Raw genomic sequence first — 26,686 nt, forward strand, 5'->3', positions numbered from 1 at the left:
AGTGTTCATGCTGTCCTCTCCAGACTCTTCAAGGGCAAAGTATAAACATGTCTTACTACTCTAATCCCAGTATAATGCTTTGCACATGCAAGGTTATCAATAAGGGTTCAATAAACACATTCAAAAGGAAAGCAAATTGGCTTCATGATAAAAGAAGCCAAAATAAAGCGTGGAAAGTAAATATATAAATATGAAAAAGGAAAGTAATCATTTTTGAAAAGTTACTGAATATTAATGCCAAATTGACAGAGTTATTTTAATGTTGGCACAAAATCTAAAGTGTCGAAAAGAAAAAGAAATAGATATTCTGCTAAGTTGCCAGAGCACACTGACTACAAACCCATCTAACCATCTTCCTCAGTATTCTACAGAATAAAGGTTATTTTCACCGTAGTTCAGCATTTCCTGGAGTTCTGCATTTTACTAAAGGGTATTATAAAAATAAAAATATGATGGAGTAGTGTTTGGAGCCAAACAATGTTGGGAAAGTTAAGCTAAAGAAGATGCTTGCTTTCTTTGACTATGTGTCTCCTCAGAGCCTGTGATACACTGATGTGTGTTGGAGTTCTCCAAGAAGAGCCATGAGATACAGTGTGACCCAAATGCATTTGACCACAGAACCTTTTTTTTTTTTCTTTTTCAAAGAACATCTCACACGACAGGTATTCATACAGAGCACACTCTGGGAAATAGTGTCCTAGATTCTCAGCCGCCGTTATTAGTCACTTCACAGAGGTGCTTGAGAAAGAACATGCTGACCATCCACGCAGTAACACGCGGCAGCAAACATCTGAAATGACATCCCATATCAGTGTTGCCTTAAAATGATGGAACAGGTAACCCATTCTCATCAAAATGCCTCATAAAATATTGGGAAGAGCATAGGCTAGGGAACTTTTCTCCACATCTTACCAGCTATGTGATTTGGGGCAAAACATTTCTCAGCAGAGAAACTGAGTATGTCCAGCCCCACCAAAGCTGGTGATATCTCCTAAACTGTCTGAACCCCAAGTCCATGGGGACATGTAGTCTTAAAGGACTTGGGTGATGCCCTCTGATATGAGAAATGGTCCTTTGCCTCCCTAAGTTCGTGCAGCACCTGCTCACCTCCTAGGTCTTTGAGAAAGATGAGATCATCAGGCATGATAATCAGCTTTCTGTCTCTCTACCAAATATAGTAACAGCCACCCCCAATCTCTTTTCCAACATCCTCAGAAGATAAGGAATTCTTCTGCCAATCAGCCCTTCAACCAAGCCACTTCAAGATGTTTCTACTTTTTCCAGCATTCTCCAGAATCTTTAGGACTCTTTCTCTACTGGTTCTGTCTCTTCTGCCTATATGCAAGTTCAAGTACCTTCAATCCTAAAACAGACACCCAAGACAAAATACCCCACCTCTTACCCACAGTCTTCTCTAGATATTATCTAAATTATCTTCTTCTCTTCCAAAAACATCAAACAATTTCCTCTTTAAGCACCCGATTTTTTTTTTTTTCAGGTTTAGTGATACAGCACTTCCTTGGTGTCCCTTCAACCTATCTAATCACATGGTCTCTGTCTCCTCCAGGGGTGCCAGCTCCTGGACTGACTCCTTAAAAATTATTTTACCCCAGAATTTGAGCCTCTGTCCATTTCTCCCTTGATTTACTTTTTCTAAATGATCTATGTATGAATGATATCCACATTTCCATATATCAACCCAAACTTTTCCCCTAAGCTTCCGGTTCATATATGGGATCATCCATTGGACATATTTTACCTGGAAGTCCCTTTAGTATTACTACTTCACACTCAGCAGGAACAAACAGAATCTCACTTACACGTCTACTGTTTCGGTGGCACAGGTCCTGTGCATTGTGATTAGGGGAGAATGCCTGGGTTCGCATTACAGCCCCAGCACTTTGCAGGTGTGACGCTGAATAAGTCCCTTAATCTCTGAGAAGACAGAGATGAGCACCATCCGGGGCAGCACCCTTGCCCAGGACCTGAGCCTGTAAGCGAGTTGTCAGTGGGAGTCACTAGCATCAGTATTATTTCCCACTCAGGTTTTCTCTCCTGAATTTCCTCCATCTCTTATCTCATTTGGGCTTCCCAAGTGGCAGTAATGGTAAAGAGCCTGCCTGCCAGTGCAGGAAATATAAGAGGCTTTGGTCCATAGGATCATAAACAGTCAGACACAACTGAAGCGACTTGGCATGCAAGCACTTATCTCTCTCCTTCGGGGATGCCAGCACCTGTCATCAGCAGCATGCAGGCCAGCAACCCAGGAGCCGTATCTGACTACCTCCCTCTCACTCCACCCAGACTACCAATCACAAGCCAGTAGGTTTCTGTCCCCGACACATCTCCCAAGTCCCACCTTCCTCTCCGACTCTTCAACCAGTGCCCGAATTCAGGCTCTCGCCCTCTCTCCTTTGAGCACCTCCTCTCCAGTCTCAAATCCCCTAAGAGTCCTTCAAGTCACTCCCATCCTGAATACACATCAGTCTGACACTCTTGATGACTTAAGATAAAACTCACAGGTTTCCCGGGTGGCTCAGTGGTAAAGAATCTGCCTGCCAAGCAGGAGACACAGGTTCAGTTCCCAGGTTGGGAATATCCCCTGGAGAAGGAAATGGCAACCCACTCCAGTATTCTTGCCTGGAAAATCCCACGGACAGAGGAGCCTGGTGGGCTACAGTCCATGGGGTTGCAAAGAAGTGGATATGACTGAGCACACACACACTCAAGATGAGGGACTTTCCTGGTGGTCCAGTGGCTAAGACTCTGTGCTCCCAATGCAGGGGGACCAGGTTTAGCCCCTGGCCACGGACAGAGGAGCCTGGAGGGCTACAGTCCATAGGGTCACAAAGAGTTGGACATGCTGAAATGACTGAGCATGCACACACAGGGAACTAGATCCCATCTGCACTCAAATAAATAAACAAATATATGTTTTTTTTAATAAAAAAAGAAATAGATGAAATAGAAATATTGAAGTGTAGAGATTATTTCAGTGTTTTAATGGGACTAATAACAGAATATGTGCAGTGCCTAGGGTCCCATTCTTGCTCGGGCACGTGATGACCATGACCATGAATGACCTCCGTCATTGTCCTCAGGAAAGGCTGCACTTTTAGACTCTTGGGCTGAAGGGACTTCCAGCAAACACCCCTGGGCATCTACAGCAGCCAAGCTTAGTTGTCTCTGAGACTAGTTTCACAGCTCTTCTTACAGGGAAGGGTAGAACATGAGCCATAAAAAGCTTGCTGGGGCTCCGGGGGAAACTGCTGTTCTGATAAGATGAATAGGCTTTTTGGACACCATCCTTCCCCTCTTCTTTCTGCAGGGCCCAGAAATATGAAGCCTGGAGCTGTGAGAGCTGTGGAGGGGCTAAAAAGGTCAAGAGAGCGTCCAAGGTGCTGGCCTCAATGCCCCTGTGTGCCTGTGACTGGACTCCAGGGAGAAAGAAATGTGCCCGAGAACCTCACAGTCAATCTGGAGGGCTCACTGGGAAGGGTAAACTTTTTGTTTTGAGGAGGGAGAGCTGGAGAGGAAGAGAGCTGCAAATTCTCTCCTCAAAAAACACCGATACAGTATACTAACACATATATATGGAATTTAGAAAGATGGTAACGATGACCCTATATGCGAGACAGCAAAAGAGAAACAGATGTATAGAATAGTCTCTTGGACTCCGTGGGAGAAGGCAAGGGCGGGATGATTTGAGAGAATAGCATTGAAACATGTATATTATCATATGTGAAACAGATCGCCAGTCCAGGTTCGATGCATGAGACAGGGTGCTCAGGGCTGGTGCATTGGGATGACCCTGAGGGATGGGATGGGGAGGGAGGTGGGAGGGGGTTCAGGATGGAGAACACATGTACACCCATGGCTGATTCATGTCAATGTATGGCAAAAAACACCACAATATTGTAAAGTAATTAGCCTCCAATTAAAATATATAAGTTTAAAAAAATTCTCTCCTCGGAATGACTCTGTCTCAAAGAAGTCTCAAAAAATTAGGGACCCCGAGCTGAAGTCACAGCATATTAACACCACACGCTCTTCCCAGGTTTTCACAGCTCCAGCTCCAGACTAACAAAGCCTATAATTAGTGCTCTGCCCCATCAGTCCTGGGTGTTCATTGGAAGGACTGATGCTGAGGTTGAAACTCCAATACTTTGGCCACCTGATGCAAAGAGCTGACTCATTGGAAAAGACCCTGATGTTGGGAAAGAGTGAGGGCAGGAGGAGAAGGGGACAACAGAGGATGAGATGGTTGGATGACATCACCGACTCAATGGACATGGGTTTGGGTGAACTCTAGGAGTTGGTGATGGACAAGGAGGCCTGGCGTGCTGTGGTTCATGGGGTCGCAAAGAGTCGGACACAACTGAGCGACTGAACTGAACTGAACTGAACCCCTGCCTTCCATGATGTCTGGTGGCTGCAGGCTCAGAGGTGGAGAGAGGGAAAAGGCCCCATAGATGACCGGGCACATGTTCCACACATACCCGCCTCCTCCAGGTCACTAACACCTCCCATGTGACTCAGAGATGGTGTGCACCACCAGCCTCTAATGAACGAGCTATCAAGCTCTGAGCACAAGCGAGGGAAGCGCTGGCCCAGGAAAAGCAGCAGCTCCATGCTCACCTCCTTTCTCTGCTTGGGGAAGCCAGCATGCAATGGGTTAAATCTGGGACCATCCGAGAGGCTATTTAATTAAATATTTTAAAAAAAGAAACTCAATTTGAAGGCAGAATCACTTATAAATAAATCCCATGACCCTAGGTTCTTAGGACAGCCACAGAAGAAATCTCCAGGGTATTAAGGCAACCCAGCTCAGCTTATATAAAGTCACAGGGAAAGAAAAAGCAGCAATAACAAAGAAGTGCAAACTGGAAGCACATATGTGTGGTTATTTTCTCTGTATTTTTAATAAGACAATAGGTCTGTCTATGCAATAGTTACACTCTTTGAAATAGTATATAAATTGATCTTTGTTGATAAATCTGTTTTGAACACTCTAAGATAAATATTTGAAGACTCTTATGAGTCCCATATTTTTTATGAAGTATTCTCTTTTCTGTTTTTTAAATCACTTTGTCACATTCTAGGTTTCTTGAAATTGAAGTACACTTGCATATACAAACCTGTGCACTGAATTGCATTTCTGATTCATATTCAATACTTGTGTCTTCTTATTATAGCAATTATTTTTTTTAATTGAAGTAGAGTTGATTTGCAATACTGTGGGAGTTACAGGTATACTGTGAGTGACTCACTGTCTTTGCAGAAGATACTCTATCAAATATTATTACAAGAGCGCGGGTATAATCCCCTCTGCTAGACCTCGCTGCTTGCCTAGTTTATACGTAGCAGTTTGTTAATCCCATGCCCTTTGTTTGTCTCTCTTCCCTCTTCTCTCTCCTCTTTGGTAACCACAAGGTTTTCTTTTTTTCCATGACTCTGTTTTGCATATACATTCATCTTATTTTCTAGATTCTATATATAAGTAATATTATACAGTATTTGTCTTTGTCTGACATTTAACTAAGCATAATATTCTCTAGGTCCATCTATGTTGCTTCAAATGGTAGTATTTCATTCTTTTTATGGCTGAGTAATATTCCACCATCATACACACACACACACACACAATCATGTTAATTCTCTCATTTGTTGATGGGCACTGGGGTTGCTTCCACATCTTGCCTATTGTATACAAATAGTGCTGCTGTGAGCCCTGGTGAGTGTGTATCTTTTTAAGTTAGTGTTTTCAAGCGGTTGAGGGTTATATATTCAGGAGTTGAACTGCTGGATCACTTGGTAGTATTCGTTTCAAAAATCTTTTTAAGGAAGCTCCATACTGTTTTCCACAGTGGGTGCACCAACATACGTTCTCACCAACAGTGTCAGAGGGCACCCTTTTCTCTACATCCTCTTCAACACTTATTTGCAGATTTTTGATGATGGCCATCGTGATAGATACAGGACAATACTTCACGGTGGTTCTGATTTGCATTTCTCTAATAAGCAGGGCTGCTGAGCTTCTTTTCATGTGCCTATTGACCATCTCTATGTTTTCTTTGGAAAATGTCTGTTCAAGTCTTTTTACCCATTTTTGATTGAAGTCAATGCTTTTTCTTGACATTGACTTATGTGAGATGTACTGTTTTTTAAAACGCGCAGATTTTCATCTCAAAGGTAAATGTGCTATGCTTCCTCCCCCTCACCTTTCTGCTGAAGGAACAAATGTAGCACTGTGTCTTTTTTTTTGTAAAAAGACAAGACTGAGTGCTTACTGCAGTGGATGCTGTGGTCTGCTGCCCAGACTGTCTGCGCTTAGGACGGAGTCATCCTTGTCCCCGATGCTGGGGGCGCTGGCGGCTCATGACCCTCAGGGGTTTACCCTCAGCCATAGAGACTCGGCTAACCAAGCACCCCTCCCTGGGGGTAGCTTATGGTCAATGACAGTCCATGCTAGAATATAAAGGGCCTATGCCCTTGCCTCAAGACTGGCCAACCCTGAAGGCACAGTCCGGCTCCAGCGGGCACAGTGGGACCCCCTGACGCCTTTGCTCAGCGGAGCTCAGCTCCTCTCTCTGTCTGACACTGACCCCTGCACCCCTGCTCAGATGGTGACCCTGAGACCGTGCCCCAGAAATCTCGTTTCACACAGCTCTCCTTCTCAGAGTCTGTGTCCTAGAAACCTGATCTAAGACAGTCATCTTATTCTTCCTGAGACCTTCATTATTATAATTCTTTTATGAGTGATGTGGGAGAAGATCTGAGACCTCAGACATGTCCAGTTTAGGGACCAAGCTTCCCTATCATCCCCTCACTGCCCGAAATATTTGGCTGTAAAGATGAAGGCAAAAAAATCCCCATTAAGTTGAAACAAAACTGGATATTTATTGACATGTGTGGAGTGATCCTTTTATTATAAATGTGTCAAGGAGGTTTTAATCATATCTAGTCCACACAAGCATGCACAGTTCAGTTCAGTTCAGTCGCTCAGTCGTGTCCAACTCTTTGCGACCCCGTGAATCGCAGCACGCCAGGCCTCCCTGTCCATCACCAACTCCCGGAGTTCACCCAGACTCACGTCCATCGAGTCGGTGATGCCATCCAGCCAAGCATGCACACATACACACAAAAGAAACTGAATGAACTTAAGGAAAGAAACAAAAGTAAATTTTATCCATATTTCAAAACATTGTTTAAAAATTAGCTGTGGATTCTTCTCTCACCTGAAGTACTCGTTATTAAAAAATATTAACAATAAAAGTCTACTCCCTAAATGTAATTAAACTGTGTTATTTCACTTTGCCTAACACACGAGAATGGTTAAATTAGTTTTCCCTTTTCTCATTGCACAATTGGGATAACAAACAATTCTGTGTAGAACTCAATCGCCACACTGATATTTTTTATTCTGATTCAGGGATCTCTTTTCTTCTCTCCCCCTTCTTTTCTCTCTTTAAACAATTTCCCCACATTTATGTGCGAATTCATGTTGTAAGCTCAAGTAAGCACAAACCATATTCCTCAAGTGATCAGCAGTCTTAGATTTTTTTCCCTAGGGCAGTATGCATTTTTAGTTGTGATTTTAATACTTTTAATTATATTTATTCCTACAGATCAGTGATTTTACATCAATGACTCCATATTGTGCTCACTTTCCCCCCTCCTTTTCCTACTTGGCTCCCTTTCCTTTTGCTTCTCTTGCCTTTATTTTGGCCATATTTCCACCATGGACCCCACATCAACACCAATGTGTGTGCTTCATAATTTTTTTCTGAGCTCACAGTACTTTACTGATCTGCACGCATGCACATTTGCACACACATATGTAGACTTTGCGTACACACGTCCATATTTTGTTTTCTCACCACCTCTCTTGAAGTCATCTGGTTTAGGTCGAATTCACAATCCGTTATGTGACTATGTCACGGTATTTCCAGCCCTTCCACTACTGAAAGTTGCTTACTCTTAGGATGTTTTTATCACCATACACAATGCTGCAGTAAATAATGCCCACTTTTTAAAAGTGGATTTTAAGATTTTAAATATCACTGGTATAGATTTCTAAGGGTGAAATTGCAGGGTCAAAGGACATATGTCTTTTTAATATGAACAGATATGCCAAATTGTTTTCAGGTTATTAAGTTGCATATATATCAGCAATGTGTGTTTTTCTCTACATCCATTAACATTTTATGCCAACTGGGCTCACTTTTATTATACCAGATCTTTGCCTGACTAGGCAAATGATATATTGATGTTTGGCATTGTATCAGACCCGCCTTAGCGTGTAGAGTGGTACAGGGACTGTATGTGATTAATCCCAGTTCTAGCCAACTGTTAAAGTATGATTCCAGGAAATACACCTGTACCACTTTGCAATTATAAGCCATGGTATCATGACTGTCATGAGCAGAGCTTGCACATGGCACTCACCAATGACATACTCCACCCTGAAGAGATCCCTGCTGGGGTCGTAGGGACGATTGAAGTCGATCTGAATGTAGAAAGACTGTCCTCTACGAACAATCAGCTTGTTGTTGCTGTATTTGTCGGTGCGGTGATCCACTTTGTTGCTATCCCACCTCTCCTTGAACAGGTGAACATTCGTAACATTAAGGTAGTCTGTACACAAAGAAAACAATCAAGGAAAACATTGAGTAATTTTGGTTTAAACACACACTCAGACAAACAAGATTATTTTTCCCAAAGATGCGAGGTAATAGGTTTATTAGATAAAACTCTATACAGGGGGCTGGTAGATCTCAGAATCGGTCTCTTGTGACATCCTTGCATTCAAAGAAGATTTTTAAAAAGCCTTTTCCCCTTCTGACCGCACTTCAGATCCCACTTCAGGTGTAAGAGGGCAGTGACGGTGATGCCTGGCATACAGGTCTAGATACAGAGAAACCAGGACTCAAGCCAAAGCTTCACGTCCAAGTCTCACATTGGTGTTCATCCAGTCAGCTGCTTCCCACAATGACTACAGCGTCTCTACGGTGGAAAAAGCAGGGAATAGCAGGTTTCCATTTTTTATCTTTAAAAGGGGAGGGATCAAATCTGACAAAGCTTCCAAGGGATGTTCTAAGGACAGATCAGATCAGTCTCTCAGTCGTGTCCGACTCTTTGCGACCCCATGAATCGCAGCATGCCAGGCCTCCCTGTCCATCACCAACTCCCGGAGTTCACTCAGACTCATGTCCATCGAGTCAGTGATGCCATCCAGCCATCTTATCCTCTGTCGTCCCCTTCTCCTCCTGCCCCCAATCCCTCCCAGCATCAGAGTCTTTTCCAATGAGTCAACTCTTTGTATGAGGTGGCCAAAGTACTGGAGTTTCAGCTTTAGCATCATTCCTTCCAAAGAAATCCCAGGGCTGATCTCCTTCAGAATGGACTGGTTGGATCTCCTTGCAGTCCAAGTAGACCATTAATCCAAAATTCTCCTCTTATTCAGGAAGGGTAAACCTCCTTTTCCATAATTCTAAAAGGAGATCTTGTCCTTCAAAAGCAGGAAACAGAGGGAACAGGTGTAGGGGAAGCATGTTAGTGTTTCTGTGAGGGAGGTAGGATTGTTTCCACATTGAACAGGCAGAAACAAGCTTCGCATTTGCCTGGCTACCAACCGACCAATCTGGAAGAAACCCTGGTGTGATGCCAAAATCTTCAGGTTTTTCCTCTGATGTGTGGAATCGGGAGTGTAAATGTCAGTTATATATTTATCTGAGACATGATAACACTGGATGAAAGTTAGATCTCCTTTAGGTTTTTTTCCCCCATTTTGTCTGCAACGATTATTGATGTGATGGTAACTCCAGTTACCCAACTACAGTGCAGTTTAGAAGATCTAGTCTAAATATGGGCTTCCCTTGTGGCTCAGTGGTAAAGAATCTGCCTGCACAGCAGAAGACCTGGGTCCAATCCCTGGGTTGGGAAGATCCCCCTAGAGAAGGGAATGGATACCCACTCCAGTGTTCTTGCCTGGAGAATTCCATGGACAGAGAAGCCTGGCAGGCTATAGCCCACGGGATCTAAAAATAGAGTTCTGTGTATGCATTTGGGGTTCTAAAGGGCCACAGGGGAGAGAAAATTGGGTGAGGGGTAGGAGAAGGTGTCCTGCCATCTTGACTTGCCTCTCTTTTCCTGACCATGGGAGGAGGGAGTCCTGCCATCTTGACTTCTCTCTCTTTTCCTGACCATGCCAGCTGCATGGTTTGTGCTCACTCAGTGTAGACAGAGTGCTGGGGCTTCAACCCTGTAAGACTCAGTGGCTTCCTTTGCTTTTACACAGGAGTCTTGAGCAGGATGTCTGGTCCCCTCTGAGCTCATTTTGTCTCATAGGCAAAACAGAGAAATTGGGTTCATTAAGATACTCTATAGTTCTGAAGTCTAGGAGTCCCCGAAACACCTGGGATTAATTCAAAGTCCAGGTAATCCTGAGTTTGATCTCAGCTCTCATCATTACTTAGGTCAGGGAGGTTACCTCTCAGAAGCTGAGTTTTCTCACCTTTAAAACAAAGACACTAATTTCTTGAGAATGTCTACGAAGATTCATCGTCCTCACAGGAGAATGACGTTATGCCTGGGACCAGAGGCTTCTTTGTGGCTCACCAACTATGAACTGTGATGGAGTTATTTTGTATTTCGCGTGGTGTGGTCCTCAGCGAGCTATTCTGTGACACTAAGGCACAGGGAAAGCCCAAGCTGCAGTTCTGCGTTTGCAGCATCTCAGAACCCTGCTCTAGGGCATGGGCCCCGGAAGTGCGGTTTCGTTCCTTTAGGAGGCTGTGGGCTGAAGACGTCTATTTCTACACCTCTCTCTTCCAAGCTGCCTTCCCCCTAAGTTCTCTGGTCTTATTATGGCCACAATCCCCAGTGTAAAACTAGCTTCAGAAAGAGCTGAAGAATCATGAATGTCCCACTTGAGAAGGACCTCGGGAACCAACTCATTTGGCCCTCTTTCTTAGCATCTTGACTTTTAATAATGGTTTTTTTTTTTTTTATGTCTAAAAATCTAATTCCTCAGAGAAGAGTTTAACCTCTCTCCATTCATCAGCACCAGTGGAAGGAATATACTGATGTTGCAGCATCAGACTCTCAGAGGGCAGAGGTATTGCTAGGCCATCTGGTAGCCCTGCTGTATGAAACACCTCCATGAAAACCCTCATACTTAGGCTTTTAGTCTCCATCTGAACAGGGAACCCACTATCATATAAAGCAAACAGTTTATTTTTATATAATCCAGTTATTTGAAAAATCCTTATAAAATGAACTGACATCTGCTTCCTTATAATTTTTGTAACCATAGATTCTGGCTCTAACTTCTGCATAAATATAGAATATGTTCTATTCGTTTCATCTGGCACTCTTTCTGTATATAAAGACTACTGTGAGTGTTCCTCTGAGTAAAGCATTCTCTAAGCCTTCAGTGTTCTTTAAGAAATTATTTCTAGACCTTTTACCTGCTCTGACATATATATGCCCCATTTTATGAAATTCTCTCTTGTAGTGTTTTTGCTAGAATTAACTACATCTTTGGTTAGGGTTTTTCCAGTGAAAACCAATGAGGCCACTGCATCTTCCAAAATAAATTTCTGTGATTTCAGTCCAAAATACCATTAGTGTTTTGGATACTCTTATTGTTGATTTACATTAAGCATGTGGTGAAGCAAAACTTTAAAAATACATTCTGATGTCACTTCCGTCAGTAGTCGATTAAAACTCAGATTCCTATAAGTCACTTACTTGTGTTGTTATTTAACCATTTCTATCAATGCAATTTTTTTTTCTTTTTAGCCTAATTTTAGGGCCTTACTTGTTTCACATTAAATTTTTTCTTATTGTATTAGGTTAATTGTTCCAAATTCTTAAGCTAATTTTAGACCCTAAGTGTATATTTAATTCTTTACCATCTTAGCCACCCAGAAGGCGGCCACTGTAGGAGACATAAGAGATGCAGGTTCTTCCCTGGGCCGGAAGATCCCCTGGAGGAGGGGATGCAACCCACTCCAGTACTCTTGCCTGGAGAGTCCCATGGACAGAGCAGAGGAGCCTGGCAGTCCGTGGGTAGCAAAGAGTCAGGCACAACTGAAGTTACTTAGCATGCAGGCATATATATTCAATACATTTAATGTCCTTCCTAACTTCTTGTCCTCCAGGAGTTTAACAGAATGCAATTTTACGCTGTCAGTCAAGACATGGATATAGATACATTAGGTCACTGCTAAACAAATACAAATGCACAGTGGTAGATACGGGACAGTGAACAGGTAATTATGATCTGTGTCATGAAAAAGCAAAACGCTCTGATAAATGAAAGGAATGGTGAGTGGGGGAGGGTTTCTGGCCAGGAGCCCCTAACACAGACTGTGGGGGACTCAGGAAGCTTTCTGGAGGAACTGAGGTATAAGTAGGGGTCAGAAAGTCGAGGGAGTTTTCCAGATAGAAAGAGAGGTGGGAGAGAAAGGAGGATGAGAGGAGACTGAGGGGAGAGAGTGTGTGGTTTACTTTGAAAGTGGAAAGGTGGAGACGTCCCAGATGGTCTAGCAGCTAAGACTCCACGCTCCCAATGCAGGGCCCCAGGTGAAATCCCTGGGGGAACTAGATCCTGCATGCGGCAACGGAGATCTTGCATGGTCAAAATCAATGTCTTTTTGAAACCAAGCTGGAAAGTGATTGGTTGACTGGAGGGTTGCAATGCGACCACTGTGGACGAGAAGGCAGCAAGCCTTGAAGTCCCTGTCAAGGAGTTTGGACTCTTAACTGCACTGGGAATCCAGTGAAGAACCTGAGCTAGCAAATGAATATGGTTAGATGGATGCAGAGACAAACGGAAACCACCTCCTTTGGTGACAGAGAAGAAAACAGATTGGAGGGGGGCGGTGCTGGAGGCAGAAAGGTCGGCTGGCAGGCTGTCGGGGCGGCCTTCCAGGTGAGGTGGGGAGAGTCCAGTCTACCTGTAGAGTGACACCTGATCCCAGAGCACCGCCAGGATCTGCTCAGCGCTTGCCACCCCTCCCTGCATGATGACCTGCCCCTAAAAATGAGTGGTTTCCCGAGCAGCTCTGCCTGTGTGGAAAAACAAAGCCAGAGAGAGATGCAAGTCCTTCTTTGCTATCAGGCTCTGGGTGGCTCTCGTTCTCATTGCAAATGAAAACCCTGGCTTTCCAGTTCCGCACCCCAGTCTGGAGAACCTGGTTAGTGTCTAGTGAGTCTGACTGAAGTCAGTTCATCCTTGTATAGCATCATGAAGTTCTAGTTCTATTGGATGTACATGGGGGATTGAAGGAATAGCCAGGGTTAAATCCGTTTGGGAAGTGCTGATTTAACCAGAGTTAATCAGGATTCTTGAGCTTCCCTGGTGGCTCAGTGGCAAACAATTCACCTGCCAATGCAGAAGACATGTGTTCAATCCTTTGGTCGGGAAGATCACCTGGAGGAGGACATGGGAACCCACTCCAGTATTCTTGCCTGGAGAATCCCAGGGACAGAGGAGCCTGGTGGGCTACAGTCCATAGGGTCGTAAAGACTCAGACAAGACCGAAACGACTTAGCACGCACACACACAATCAGGGTTCTTGCAATATCTGTGAGGGACTGTTGCAGGCTGCTGCGCACTGCGAATCTCCTGCAGATAGACTCTTTCCGAAGTTGAATGGCCATGGGAAGTGTTTTTGTGTGAGTGGAGGATTTTTCAGAATATGTTTTGGGAGATACATCACTAGTTGTGCAACTCTGAGAAGTTATTTAATCTGAGTCCAGTTTTCTCATTTTTAGAAAGGCAATGAAATGCCTCATAGTGTTGGTGTGAGCACTAAATGAAAAAGAAAAAGCACATATAAAACACTTTAGCACAGTATCTGGCACATAATAAAATCTTGAAATTATTATTATATTGTTATTAGTATACTCGGAGAAGCAGAATAGCACAGTGGATAAGAGCATGGATTCTGGACCCAGACTGCCTGGACCCAGGTCTCAGTTCTGACACAGACTATCTCTGTGACTTTGGACAAGTTACATAGACCTGTGCCTCCGTTTTCTCATCTGCAGAATGATGGCGGTGAGGAGATTCAATAAGACGATGCTCCTCAGCAGACAGGCCTGCCTTTCTTATCTTGAATTTCTATATGTGGAGGGAGTCATTTTCTCTTCCAGATTTTCAGAATATGTTTTTCTTCTTAAAAATGTCTATTATCATCAGCCACTTAGTATCACCGTAATATAGGTGATTTTATCTAGGGGTCTGTAAGCCCTTTAAGGACCGGACTATGTCTTAATCATCTTGTTACTGAGCCTGAAAACCTGAAGTCACTCAGTCCTGTCCGACTCTTTGAAACCCCATGGACTACAGAGTCCACGGAATTCTCCAGGCCAGGATACTGGAGTGGGTAGCCTTTCGCTTCTCCAGGGGATCTTCCCAACCCAGGGATAGAACCCAGGTCTCCCGCATTGCAGGCAGATTCTTTACCAGTTGAGCCACAGGGGAAGCCCTACTGAACCTGGGGTAATATTTTAAAATTTCATAGCAAATATTCCACTTTTCACTTTAAACCAATGTAATAATACCTAAAAATCTGAAACCAGGAGCTGGCTACTCATTTTAAAATAGATCATTCCATTTATCATAGTATTAACCATATGAGTGTTTTAAATGTCATTTATCAGACAGTTTCATTCTCACAATATTCAGGATGATATATAAATACTGCTAAAGATAATGCAGGGGTTTTGAAACAGGAAGCCTCCAGACCAGCAGTCTTGTTTCAGATTGGAATAAAAATGCCCTGTCTTCACAGCTCACTTAGACCACTCGTTACAAAGGGTAAAAACAAGTGCGAATGAACTCCTTTGCGTCTGCAAAACTTCAGCTCCCAACCCCACCATCGTAGTTTTATACCTTTTTCACGGTGAAAACAAGTATATACACTAAATGTATGCTAAGAGATACATGAAGAGTTTGTTTTAAAGTAATGTAGCCTACATTGTTGTGTACTTGACAATGTTGAATTCAAAACATGTCGTTTTTAAAAAATATTGTCCTTTCTAAACGATCTTTATCTTTTCTATTACAATATCACTCTAAGTCAATGCCTTCAGAAAGAAAGAAAAAAAATTATAGGGAATCACAGTGGTACCCTACATGGGAAAAAATGAAGTCAATGGTAAGTAAAATTTTCCTATACAATCTCTTAAAAGTTCATGCTAAAATCATTGAAACTAAGAGAAACCTTCCATTTAAAAAATAAAACGACTAAGCTGCTGCTGCTGCTGCTAAGTCGCTTCAGTCGTGTCCAACTCTGTGTGACCCCATGGACGGCAGCCCACCAGGCTCTCCTGTCCCTGGGATTCTCCAGGCAAGAACACTGGAGTGGGTTGCCATTTCCTTCTCCAATGCATGAAAGTGAAAAGGGAAAGTGAAGTCGCTCAGTCGTGTCCGACTCTTAGTGACCCCATGGACTGCAGCCCACCAGGCTCCTCCATCCATGGGATTTTCCAGGCAAGAGTACTGGAGTGGGGTGCCATTACTAAGCTATGGAAGATTAAATGCTCCACTGAAAAGTTGAGAGTTTAAAGAAATAATTTTCTAGACTGTAGTCAGATGTGTATGACGTGCAGAAGGGCAATGAGCAGGAGAATTTTGTTTAGAAGAAGAAGTGGTAGACATGTTGCTCTCTCTCCAGTGTAATCTCCTAATCGGTGGCAGATTTTAGTTTCTTGGACTCAAATATCACCGTGGATGGTGAAATTAAAAGCTGCTTGCTCCTTGGAAGAAAAGCTTTGACCAACCAACACAGCATATTAAAAGACAGAGACATCACTTTGCCAACATAGGTCCATATAGTCAAAGCTATGGTTTTTCCAGTAGTCATGTATGGATGTGAGAGCTGGACCATAAAGAAGGCTGAGCACGAAAGAATTGATGCTTTTAAACTGGGGTGCTGGAGAAAACTCATGAGAGTCCCTCAGACAGCAAGGAGATCCAACCAGTCAATCCTAAAGGAAATCAGTCCTGAATATTCATTGGAAGGACTGATTCTGAAGCTCCAATACTTTGGCCACCTGATGCGAAGAGCCAACTCATTGGAAAAGATCCTGATGCTGGGAAACATTGAGGGCAGGAGGAGAAGGAGATGATAGAGAATAAGATGGTTGGATGGCATCACCAACTCAAAGGACATGAGTTTGAACCAACTCCAGGAGATAGTGAAGGACAGGGAAGCCTGGCGTGCTGCAGTCCATGGGTTGCAGAGAGTCAAACATGACTTAGCAACTGAACATCAGCAATCTATAGATTTACTAAGGGTTACCCCAAGTCTTGGAGAAGGAGATGAGGCCCCCAGCACCAGTGAATGAACCCCTTTTCTTTTACTGCTCACAGCTGGTCACCCACAGACCAATCAAGTATTTTTTTCTTTTAATACCTCATAATTGCAAGGACTCTGCAGATGGTTGTCTGCAGATATGAACACAGGTTGTCATAAGATATCAAGAAAGTGGTATATTTTTCTTGAACCTTTTTCTTGGTATTGCTCCTTCGCATGTAGCAGGGCCTCCGTAAACATTTATTAAGCTGGCATATTGATTCTTGCTTTGCTTACTGGCTTAACAAGACACAGTTTAGATTGAAGGAAACTTCTCGTCACCTAGGCTCCATTCACCACAAACAGGAAATGAATTTGCTTCTCCCTCGCCCACTTACTGGCAGAATGGAGCAACTCATTGCTAAGCCACGTGTTTTTTTTGTCTTTTAGAGAGATATTGTAGCTGGAAACTTGGCAGCTTTCTCTTTCAAAGTGACAGCTTTCAAAAAGTCTACCTAACACAATTTAGCCTAATTCCCAAACATCAGAAAATGGACTGCTAAAAAAAAAAATCTCTCCTCATGAGCCAGCTGCCTCCCTGTCCTCCTACCCTTCTCCTAATAAGAAAAAATTGGATTAAAAGTAGATTATTTTCTCCTTAGTTTGTAAAAATATTCTTCAGAGAATGATTATACCTGTCACAGATGGAACCCTTAAATAAGTTAAGTGTTTAGGTTCATATTCTAGGAATTCCCTAGCGAACTGAGTTCTCCATGCAATCTCTGATAATATTATTACCAAACGATAGGTATAAATACTGTCTATGAGGAGGTAGGTCTCTTTATTGTTAAAACAGCAGGATAAAGTTTCCTTTCTCATATTCCTTTTGAATACCCAGAATTTTAAACCATCATTCATTAGAATCATTAAAAACATTTTCTTAAACAGCTTGTTTTTTAACTGTGGCTATTAATATTAAAATGTCCTGTACTCTGAGGGACTTCCCCAGTGGTTAAGACTGCATGCTTCCAATGTAGGGGACATGGGTTCAATCCCTGGTTGGGGAACTAAGATCTCACATGCCGTGTGGCATGGCCAAAAAAAAGAAAAGAAAAGAAAGATGCCCTGTATCCTGAATGTGTAAGACACGCTCAGCAGAAGCTAGAATGAGAAAACTGAGTCTAATGCTCTCTCCAGGGACTAAACCCCTCTGGTCTGTTTCTCCTCTGGCCTGAAGTATCTCAATAGTCCCCAAATGTGCCTCCTTCTCCCCATTTTCTCAACATTAGCATTTTTTTAATAAACATAATTCTGATCGTGTCACTTGCTAATTAGAATCCTTGGCAAGTGTCCTGTGTCTGGAGGAGGAAAGGTAAGGTCTTCAAAGCCTGTTAGAATGTGATTCTGGCTTATTTTTCCCAGGTGCCTCTCCCCTCTATTGTCCTCACTACTTAACATACACTGTTCCCTCTGCTATAAATGCCCTTCCACGCACTCGTCTGCCCGGAACGCTCTTACTCATCTTCTAAGCCCTAACGCAGGTGTCCATCGCTCATGAAGCGCTCCTCAACCTCTTCCCCAGTCCACTGACACCACTGGCCACTCCTCTCACCTGTTTGTTTCAACCACTAGGTGGACAGTTGCTTGAGGCCAGGGGTTGACTTGTTCATTTTTGTGTCCCCAGAGAGATCTTGGCATAGTTCCTGACACAATCATTGAACATTTTCCCACAAATCAAGAGGAGAAGTGTGAACTGGTTCTACACAGCATCATCTCTTAATCGTACACTGAAGGTCTTTTTTATTCTTTCAGTAATCTTGAACCCAGAGAGGTTTCCTCTGCACGAAGGAGAGATGACCTACTAGTCAATTAGTTAATTTAGTTCTGACGTGGAGGGAGGGGCAGGGAGGGGGGAGATGATCAGAAAGGCACAGACCCCATTAGCCTGAAAATACCAGATCCTGCCTGCATTTGATTTTCTTTTTTTTATAGATTGAGCTTGCTTTCCAGTTTGAATTCAAATTGCATTAGACCTGTCAAATGAGAAGTATAATTACTGCTGCAAATGATCCCTATTGCTGCCAACAGAGAGTTGAACCAGAACAAGAATACAAGCTTATCTTCCAGAACATTAGATCTCTTGCTGAAATAACCTTTGAGACCGGGAAAGCTGTGGAGCGATTTTCAAAAACACCAAATGAGCACGCAGCACAGCCTATTAGAAATAGATGCAAATCCAAACAAGCTGAGGGGATTTTCAGATATTTCTCTCAGCTGCAATTGAGTTCAAAGGGGAGCCATAAAGGATCCCTAAAAACACCAGAGAACATCAAACACCACCACGGCCTGGGCTCCACTGTCAGCTCAAATATCTCAGTGTTTCTTACAGCGCATGCTGCCATATGGGAGGAACCTTATGTTTGTTTTGAAATACAGGCAAAAATCATTCTTAACCAAATATGCACTGAAGCCCTGCATTAAAAGTGTTGTTGTTTAGTCGCTTGGTCGTACCTGACTGTTTTTGCAGCCCCATGGACTGTAGCCCACCAGGCTCCTCTTTTCAGGGGATTTCCCAGGCAAGAATACTGGAGTGGGTTGTCATTTCCTTCTCCAGGGGATCTTCCAGACCCAAAGACTGAACTCACATCTTCCGCATTGGTAGATGGATTCTTTACTGCTGAGCTACCTGGGAATCCCTATTAAAGGTATTACATACACTTAGTATATATTGTCTACATCTGCTGCCACAAGACTATGCAAAGGGAAAAATCTGGCATTTCTCCCCTTTTCCTCCTCTTGCCTCTCCGCCCTTCTCAGTCCATCTCACAAGAGCAGTTTGCTAAAGGGACAGTTTGGAAAACTTCATGAAGCCAATGAAGAGAGTGAGGCTTAGGACTTTGTTATCCTAGAGGCGCAGACCCTGATGCTGGGAAAGATTGAGGGCAGGAGGAGAAGGGGTCAGCAGAGGATGAGACGGTTGGATGGCATCACTGATTCAATGGACATGAGTTTGAGCAAACTCCGGGAGATAGCGAAGGACAGAGAAGCCGGGCATGCTGCAGTCCATGGGGTCACAAAGAGTCGGACACGACTGAGCGCCTAAACAACAACAGTCCTGGAAGCAGTCATTCTCAGATGGGATCGAGAAGACACAAGTCCTCCACCGGTGGCCGAGAAACCTACAAGAAGCTGGCACTTAAACCCACGTGACCAGGTCTTAGCAGGGACTCAGGGGAAAGTAGACATATTTAGTCCCAGAAAACCCACTTTTAGTACAATTAAACAGACTTTTGAAATATGAAGGATATTGGGAACTGGCCCTCCTTGATCAGACGAGATATATATATATATATGTATGTGTGTGTATATATATATATATATATTCTTTTTTTTTTTTCTGTTCGACTCATCTGGGACTTACTTCTATGTCTCCTGGGCCCACAGGTCCCTCCTCAGTGCATGCAGCACTTAGCTCATCTGTAGTGCTACTAAATGGATACATGTTTATGAAATCAGAAACCTGTTATTAATAAGAAGGTTACAATGACTCTGGGACTGGTGAGTCATTCAGTTCTCAAGGGACTGACTGTTCACTGGACACACCCCCCCATACCAGGGCCTGTCATAAGTATCCCAGAATGTCACCCGGGCTGTGGACACATCTGACTGCCAAGCAAATAATGACTGATCTTTCCAAATAAGTCAGTTCAAAACAACTCCCCACCCCTGCCTCCAAAAATAAGCAACCAAAAAATTACTATTTCTAGATTTTTAAAAAATTGAACTACCCACTCAACTTCTCTGGCAATTTTCTTATTGGCAACATTTTGTTGCATTTTTGATATCTGAGGGTTGCAGGCTACACACATTACCCTTAGATCAAGGTTCCCATGTGTGGGTCCCAGACTTTGCAGAGGTGTGATAATCTACATCTTCTGAATCAGTGAGCACGAATTAATCAAGACTCGCACAGCCACTGGTCATTGAGCCTCATGACAACTGTGAAGTGGATACTCCTCCATTCTGCTGATGGGAAAACTGAGGTTCTGGTCGTTTTCATGACATGTCCCATGGCCCAAAAGTGAGCAAGTGGAAGATGTTGGACAGGACCCTGGGTCTTCTGAGTCCTGGACCAGGGGACACTTTGTGACACCTCACTGTCTCCGTGGCATCTCGCACTTCTTCTGTACCCCTTTCACTTTCTGCTCCCCCAGCCCACTTCTTCCAGCACCTTGCCCCCTCTCCTGAGTTCCAGAGTCTTCTCTGCAGGAGGGGAATTTTGCTAGAAAACGGAAACAAGATAACTTCTTTGGTTACACCAAGATAACTTGGTTGGTAATTCAACATCTGCACGCTTTCCAATTTTATCTGCATTTAAAAAGAAGAAAGAAGGAAGGAAAGAGAAAGGAAGGAAAGAAGGAAGGAAGGCTCCTAGACTCAGCAGTGAGGATGTGACAAGTGCTTGCTTTGGTCTCAGTCTCCCAACCTATAACACTGCGATTTAGATGAGCTGATTAGCAAGTCCTTTTAAATTCAGTTCTGTGGCTCTAACGGTGGCATTTTGGAGTGTGCAGCACCTGGAAGGGAGACAGGGCTCAGAACTCCAGGTTAACACCCTGTCTCGGCCCCTGGACTCAGCTGAAGATGCCCTTCAGTTCTGTGAACCCAAGCTCCCAGTCTGGATGGAGCCCCACGGGTAGTCCTGGGGTTTCTCTCCATCTTCACAATTAGATATCACATCATCTGGACGTGATACTAACACAATCAAACCTGCCATCATGCCCAGCTATTCTCCAACTTGCTGGGTTTGTTCATAACCAGCATTGTCCTTGCCCTTCTCTTTCAACCTCTGGTCTCTTTTGGGCCGAGCAGGTTAACCACACCCCACAGGGTGATTGTGGACACCTCCTCTAGAAGGGGGTGTTCACTCCCCGGGGAAACCAAGAGCCCCTTCAGGAGCAAAAGGGGGTTTGGGTCCCTGCATGTTCCCTGCGGGTTTCTGCTCAGGGACGTGAGTCTGAGCGTCCCTGCTGTTCCCGAGGGAACGGTGTCTGTGTCACCAAGCCACCACTGGCACCCGGGCCCCGTGACAGCGGCCAGGGCTGGGAGGGGGTCAGAGCGGCTGCTGCTCCCAGAGCAGGTCCCTCCGGACGGGCAGAGGTGAGAGTAAGGGGTGCAGTCGCCTGCACCAGGGGCCCCCGTCCCTGTTACGGCAGACCCCAGCCTCTCTCTCCAGTGAGACGCACAGCGGTGGACACGCGGCCCAGGGTAGGAAGGAGGCGGGAACCAGACAATCGAAATGGCCATGGGGTTTTGGAAGTGGAAACTTCCAGCAAGAGAACATTCTTGGAAACAGACCAGTAGGGCAGCAAGAGGCCTCACCAATGGCCTGCTTCGCAGAGCTGGCCTCCTTGGCATTGCTGCTCTGGTGGTCTAGTCACTCCGTCGTGTCTGACTCTTTTGTGACCCCATGGACTGTAGCCCACCAGGCTCCTCTGTCCATGGGATTCTCCAGGCAAGAATACTGGAGTGGGTTGCCATTTCCTTCCCCAGGGGATCTTCCCGACCCAGGGATCAAACCCTCCTCCCTTGCATTGGCAGGGTGATTCATTACCACTGAGCCACCAGGGAAGCTCTTGACATTACAAAGCGATGAAGTAGCAGAACTGGGATACAAATCCTGATCTTTGGTGCTTTTACCACTCAAGAGAGGGTTTTGGAGGCTCTTCCTTAAACCAGAGTCTGGCAGGGGGCCGGCCACTTTGGTGGGAGCTCGGTGGAGACAGAGGGGGCTGACCCAGCACCCTGGGGGCCAAGGGAGGTGCCCATACCTTGTGGGTTGAAGCCCCGGGGCACCAGGCCCTGCAGCTCCACAGTGGGGGGATCGTTCTCTGCTGCATTGGAGGTGTTGGGGGGGATGGCTCTCCTGCCTCCGAAAGCGGTCCCTGAGGACTCCGACATTCTCAGCCTCACAGGTTCCTTGAGGAGAGAAAAGGAGACACAGACAGGAACGTGAAGCCAGTTACTTTCGCGACAAGGATTCAGAAGTGGAGAAACAGATGTATCTGTCCGTGACGGCTCTTGAGCAACTCATTTTGAGTTTTGCATAAATAAACCCTGAGATGTGGCAGGAAGGATAGGTCTAATGACAGAGAACAGCTCCCCAGGGATCTCGGGGGGGATTTCATGTTTGTGAAAACACAGGGAAAGCAGAAGAAAGAGGGCTTATTTGGAGAAATGAAAGCTGTAAAAGATTTTGGAGAGCACGATCTTTTACTCATTCCCCCAAAGGGTATCTCTTGGAAGAAACGTTTATGCAGGTATCTCTGCCCATTTTCTATAGACTGGTGAGGTGTCCTCACTGGAAGAATAAACTCATACACTCACGTCCAAATAAGTGGCATTCTTTCAAACATTCATGCCTGCAAGTTAATGCAGCCAGTGTTTATCGAGAGTCCCCTCTGTGCCAGGCTGTGGTTTGGCCAGTTGGGATGCGCAGAGAACCATACAGAAAGATGCTTGCCCTCAAAGTTGGAGCCTAGGGATGGTTACATTCGAGACCGACATGGTACAGCAGTGAAGCCGGGAGGGTGTGAGAACGTGGTGGCCACTGCTTTGGAGCCGGGACCCCAGGGAGCAGGACGAGGGAGAGGAGAGTTTGGGAAGGTAAAGGGGAGGCGCCTGCGATATTAGAGAGCACTATAAATAGCCGGTTCGCTAAAAGGACTCCCTCCACGGGGCTAACACTGCCCTTGCCCCAAGCCTGCTTCCCCTTCCTTCCGAATCTGTGCGGACAAACGCCCAGTTTAAACACCACACCTCCCCATCGGGGTCCAGTCGGCACTTGTTGACCAAGGGGCCAAATGAAGGGAGACCTTGTCTCCAGCTTTTGGGTTACCCAGTCAGGACTCTGGGTTCTCTGGCTGTTTCCAAAAGCCAGGCACACCCTCTGAAGATGAAGAGCAGCCTTATGGAGGCTCCAGGGAAGGGTGTGAGAAGGTGGGAGGGGAGGGGAGGACCGGGGTCGGGGATAAGCTGTCCAGGGGCTGGCTGAGCAAAGACTGCGCGCTGGAGGCCCCAGCCCCTTCCCGGGGCGTTGGAGTTTGGAAGGAGACAGCAGTGTTTGGAAGTGCCAAGTCTGAGCTGGGGCCCGTAAATACCTGCAGTCCTATTTACAGTGTCTTGTGGGTTACCCGGTGGGGGAGAGGAGAGAGAAGAATTAACAGACGCAGGCAGGACAGAGGCATCCTCTGGTGGGGAGCAGCCGAGGGGGCTGCAAGGTGGCTGAGGGCCGGTGAGGGCGGGGGTGGGGTGCTGAGCAGTAGCTCCTGGGGAGAGACGACCAGAGGCTGGGGACCCCCAAGTGGCTGCCAGGTGAGAGAGGCCGGTGCAGGCCGGGCTGGGTGGGTGCAGGTGGGCACAGGCCCCGCCTCCTTGCCAGGTCCGGGGGGCGGGGGAGGTGCTCAAGTTCGGCTCTGCCTGCCTCTGGGGAGACCTGAGGAGAGCTAAGCCTTGGACCCAAGTTGCAGCAGGATGCTGTTCTTACCTGGCCCTCCTCCACCCTCCCCGACCCCTCCGCCTCCCCGCCATTTGCATCCCCTTTCCTTAGTCTGCTCCCCTGTCTGTTGAGGGGGAGACCCCAGAGGCCGTTTTCAGCCAGCAGCGCCTTTAGGAAAGCTTCCCAGGACGGCTACCTGAGAGAGGCCCTAGTTTAGAAGCCGGCGGGGCTGAGTGGATGCAGAGTTAGGGGCGAAGAACCAAGTGGAGCAGCCGGGCTGCCTCCGTCCCGGCCCCCTGCTCTCTGAGCACCACCCGAGCATAGTCCGGGAGACCCAGGGGCGGGGGCGGACCGAGGAGGCGGCGGCCCGGGACCCCCGCGTGCAGGGCTGCGGGATGCCGGCAGGAGGGGCGGCGGGCGGCTTACCTGCGCTCCCTCCCGAGGTGCCCCAGCGCGGGCCGGCTCTGGGCGTCTCTGGGGTACTTCCTCAAAAGGACATAGGACCGACAAGAAAGTTGGTTCTTAAATAACTTCCTAAGAGCGCGCCCCCCTCCCGTCCCACAGCGATTTCTCCTCCCACTGCCTGACAGCTGGAGCCAGCGGGCTCTCTGAGACTCTCTTGACCCCGCCGTCCTGCCGTCACTCCGGCATTGCCTCCCTGCGCCCCTTCTCCCCGGTCCTGCTTCTCACCTCCCCCACCTACAATCTGCCGCCCCCTCCCCGGCCACTGGGAGCGGAGGGCCCTCAGGGCTGGGCAGACCGCACCCCGGCCCTTAGGTCAGAGGGTTGGGGGGAAGGGTCTCCCCACTCAAGGGGACAGTTTTGCCCTCCAGAATTCCAAGCTTGGCTGGCCAGGACAGCAGTGACGACGCAGCATGTGTAAAACTGAAGGAGCAAACATTGGCGCCCCCGGCCCACCACCCACCCACCACCCACCACCCACCACCCAACATCAAGCTTTCCTGTGGTGGCAGAGGGTGGGGGCTGCCAGCCAGAAGGAAGATGAGAACACCCTGAAGAGTGCCACAAAGATGAGAAAATAACACTTGTTGGTTTGTTTCGTGTTTTCTTTTTTTTTTTTTTTTCCTGAAAACTATTTTGGTTTCTTTTGAAATGATGGGGAAAAAAAGAAAAGAAACATTTCCCTCTAAAAGTTTCCATGTATTTCCCTCCAAGTCTTCATGTCTTGCTGCTGCTGCTGCAAAGTCGCTTCAGTCGTGTCCGACTCTGTGCAACACCATAGACGGCAGCCCACCAGGCTCCCCCGTCCCTGGGATTCTCCAGGCAAGAACACTGGAGTGGGTTGCCATTTTCTTCTCCAATGCATGAAAGTGAAAAGTGAAAGTGAAGTGGCTCAGTTAAGTGTCCGACTCTTTGTGATCCCATGGACTACAGCCTACCAGGCTCCTCCGTCCATGGGAATTTCCAGGCAAGAGTACTGGAGTGTGCTAACTATTGCCAATAATGGCAGGTGTGAACTGAACAACTTCCACTCATGAGTATTTTAGCTTTTCCTAAAAATTAATGTCATCTTTACCTCATTAGCAGGGAGGTGAATATTTAACTTGCCAATAATTAAGATATCAGTCCTGAATATTCATTGGAAGGACTGATGTTGAAGCTGAAACTCCAATACTTTGGCCACCTGATGAGAAGAACTGATTCATTGGAAAAGACCCTGATACTGGGAAAGATTGAAGGTGGGAGGAGAAGGGGACGACAGAGGATGAGATGGTTGGATGGCATCATCGACTCAATGGACATGAGTTTGAGTAAACTCCGGGAGTTGGTGATGGATAGGGAAGCCTGGCGCGCTGCAGTCCATAGGGTCTCAAAGAGTTGGACACAACTGAGCGACTGAACTGAACTGAAGATATTTTGGGGTGTGTGTGTGTGTGTGTGTGTGTGTGTGTGTGTAGGTGAGGAGGTCATCAGCTGCACTTGTAGTTTTCAGTCCAATCGGTCTTTAGGAGTTATATTTGCAGTCTACTCTAGTCAATGGGAGATTCGATTTGTGATTGACTGGTTGCAAGACTCTTGAGAGTCCCTTGGACTGCAAGGAGATCCACCCAGTCCATCCTAAAGGAAATCAGTTTAGTCCTGAATATTCATTGGAAGGACTGATGTTAAAGCTGAAACTCCAATACTTTGGCCACCTGATTCAAAGAACTGACTCATTGGAAAAGACCTTGATGCTGGGAAAGATTGAAGGCTGGAGGAGAAGGGGACGACAGAGAATGAGATGGTTGGATGGCATCATCGACTCAATGGACATGAGTTTGAGTAAACTCGGGGAGTTGGTGATGGACAGGGAGGCCTGGTGTGCTGTAGTCCATGGGGTCGCAAAGAGTTGGACACGACTGAGCGACTAAACTGAATTGTGTATGTGAATATATATATATATGGGTGTCTATTTTTTTTTAAAAAATTATTTTGTATTGGGGTATTTTATTGTTTTTTATTTTGTATTGGAGCTATTGTTATGTCTGATAAACAATGTTGGGATAGTTTCAGGTGGACAGCAAAGAGACTCAGCTATATATATATACATGTATTCTTTCTTCACCCCCCACCCCCAATCCAGGCTGCCACATGACACTGAGCAGAGTTCCCTATGCCGTTCATGAGGTTGCTTATCCATTTTAAATACAGCAGTGTGTACCTGTCCATCCCAAACTCCCCAACTATCATATGGGTATCTTTCTAAACGAAGCAAATGAAAACCCTGCCAACACAAGGAAGCTGTCAGGGGAGTGGGTCAGAGAAGGATCTGAGATGAAGTGAGACAATGAATGCACAGTGAATGCCCGCTCTCTTTGGAAGCCTGCATCCAGCAGGTAGGTCGAAGGGCCCACCTCCCTGGGCACCTCATTGG

The 26,686-nt window shown here is 45.8% G+C and overlaps 1 protein-coding gene across 2 annotated transcripts in view; it reads right to left on the reverse strand.

Moving 5' to 3' along the window:
- F13A1 (coagulation factor XIII A chain) overlaps positions 1 to 24,376 on the reverse strand; it is a 169,756-nt gene extending 145,380 nt beyond the window's left edge. For both annotated transcript variants that reach the window (XM_025265357.3, XM_025265361.3), the window contains exons 1-3: positions 24,238 to 24,376; positions 22,145 to 22,292; positions 8,449 to 8,637 (exon numbers count right to left, since the gene is read on the reverse strand). In XM_025265357.3, the coding sequence (XP_025121142.2) occupies positions 8,449 to 8,637; positions 22,145 to 22,274 (319 nt within the window). In that variant the 5' untranslated portion in view covers positions 22,275 to 22,292; positions 24,238 to 24,376. The remainder of the gene's footprint in view (positions 1 to 8,448; positions 8,638 to 22,144; positions 22,293 to 24,237) is intronic.
- Between the last annotated feature and the right edge of the window lie 2,310 nt (positions 24,377 to 26,686).

This window comes from Bubalus bubalis, chromosome 2, assembly GCF_019923935.1.
Source record: "Bubalus bubalis isolate 160015118507 breed Murrah chromosome 2, NDDB_SH_1, whole genome shotgun sequence".
NCBI classification, from domain to species: Eukaryota; Metazoa; Chordata; class Mammalia; order Artiodactyla; family Bovidae; genus Bubalus; species Bubalus bubalis.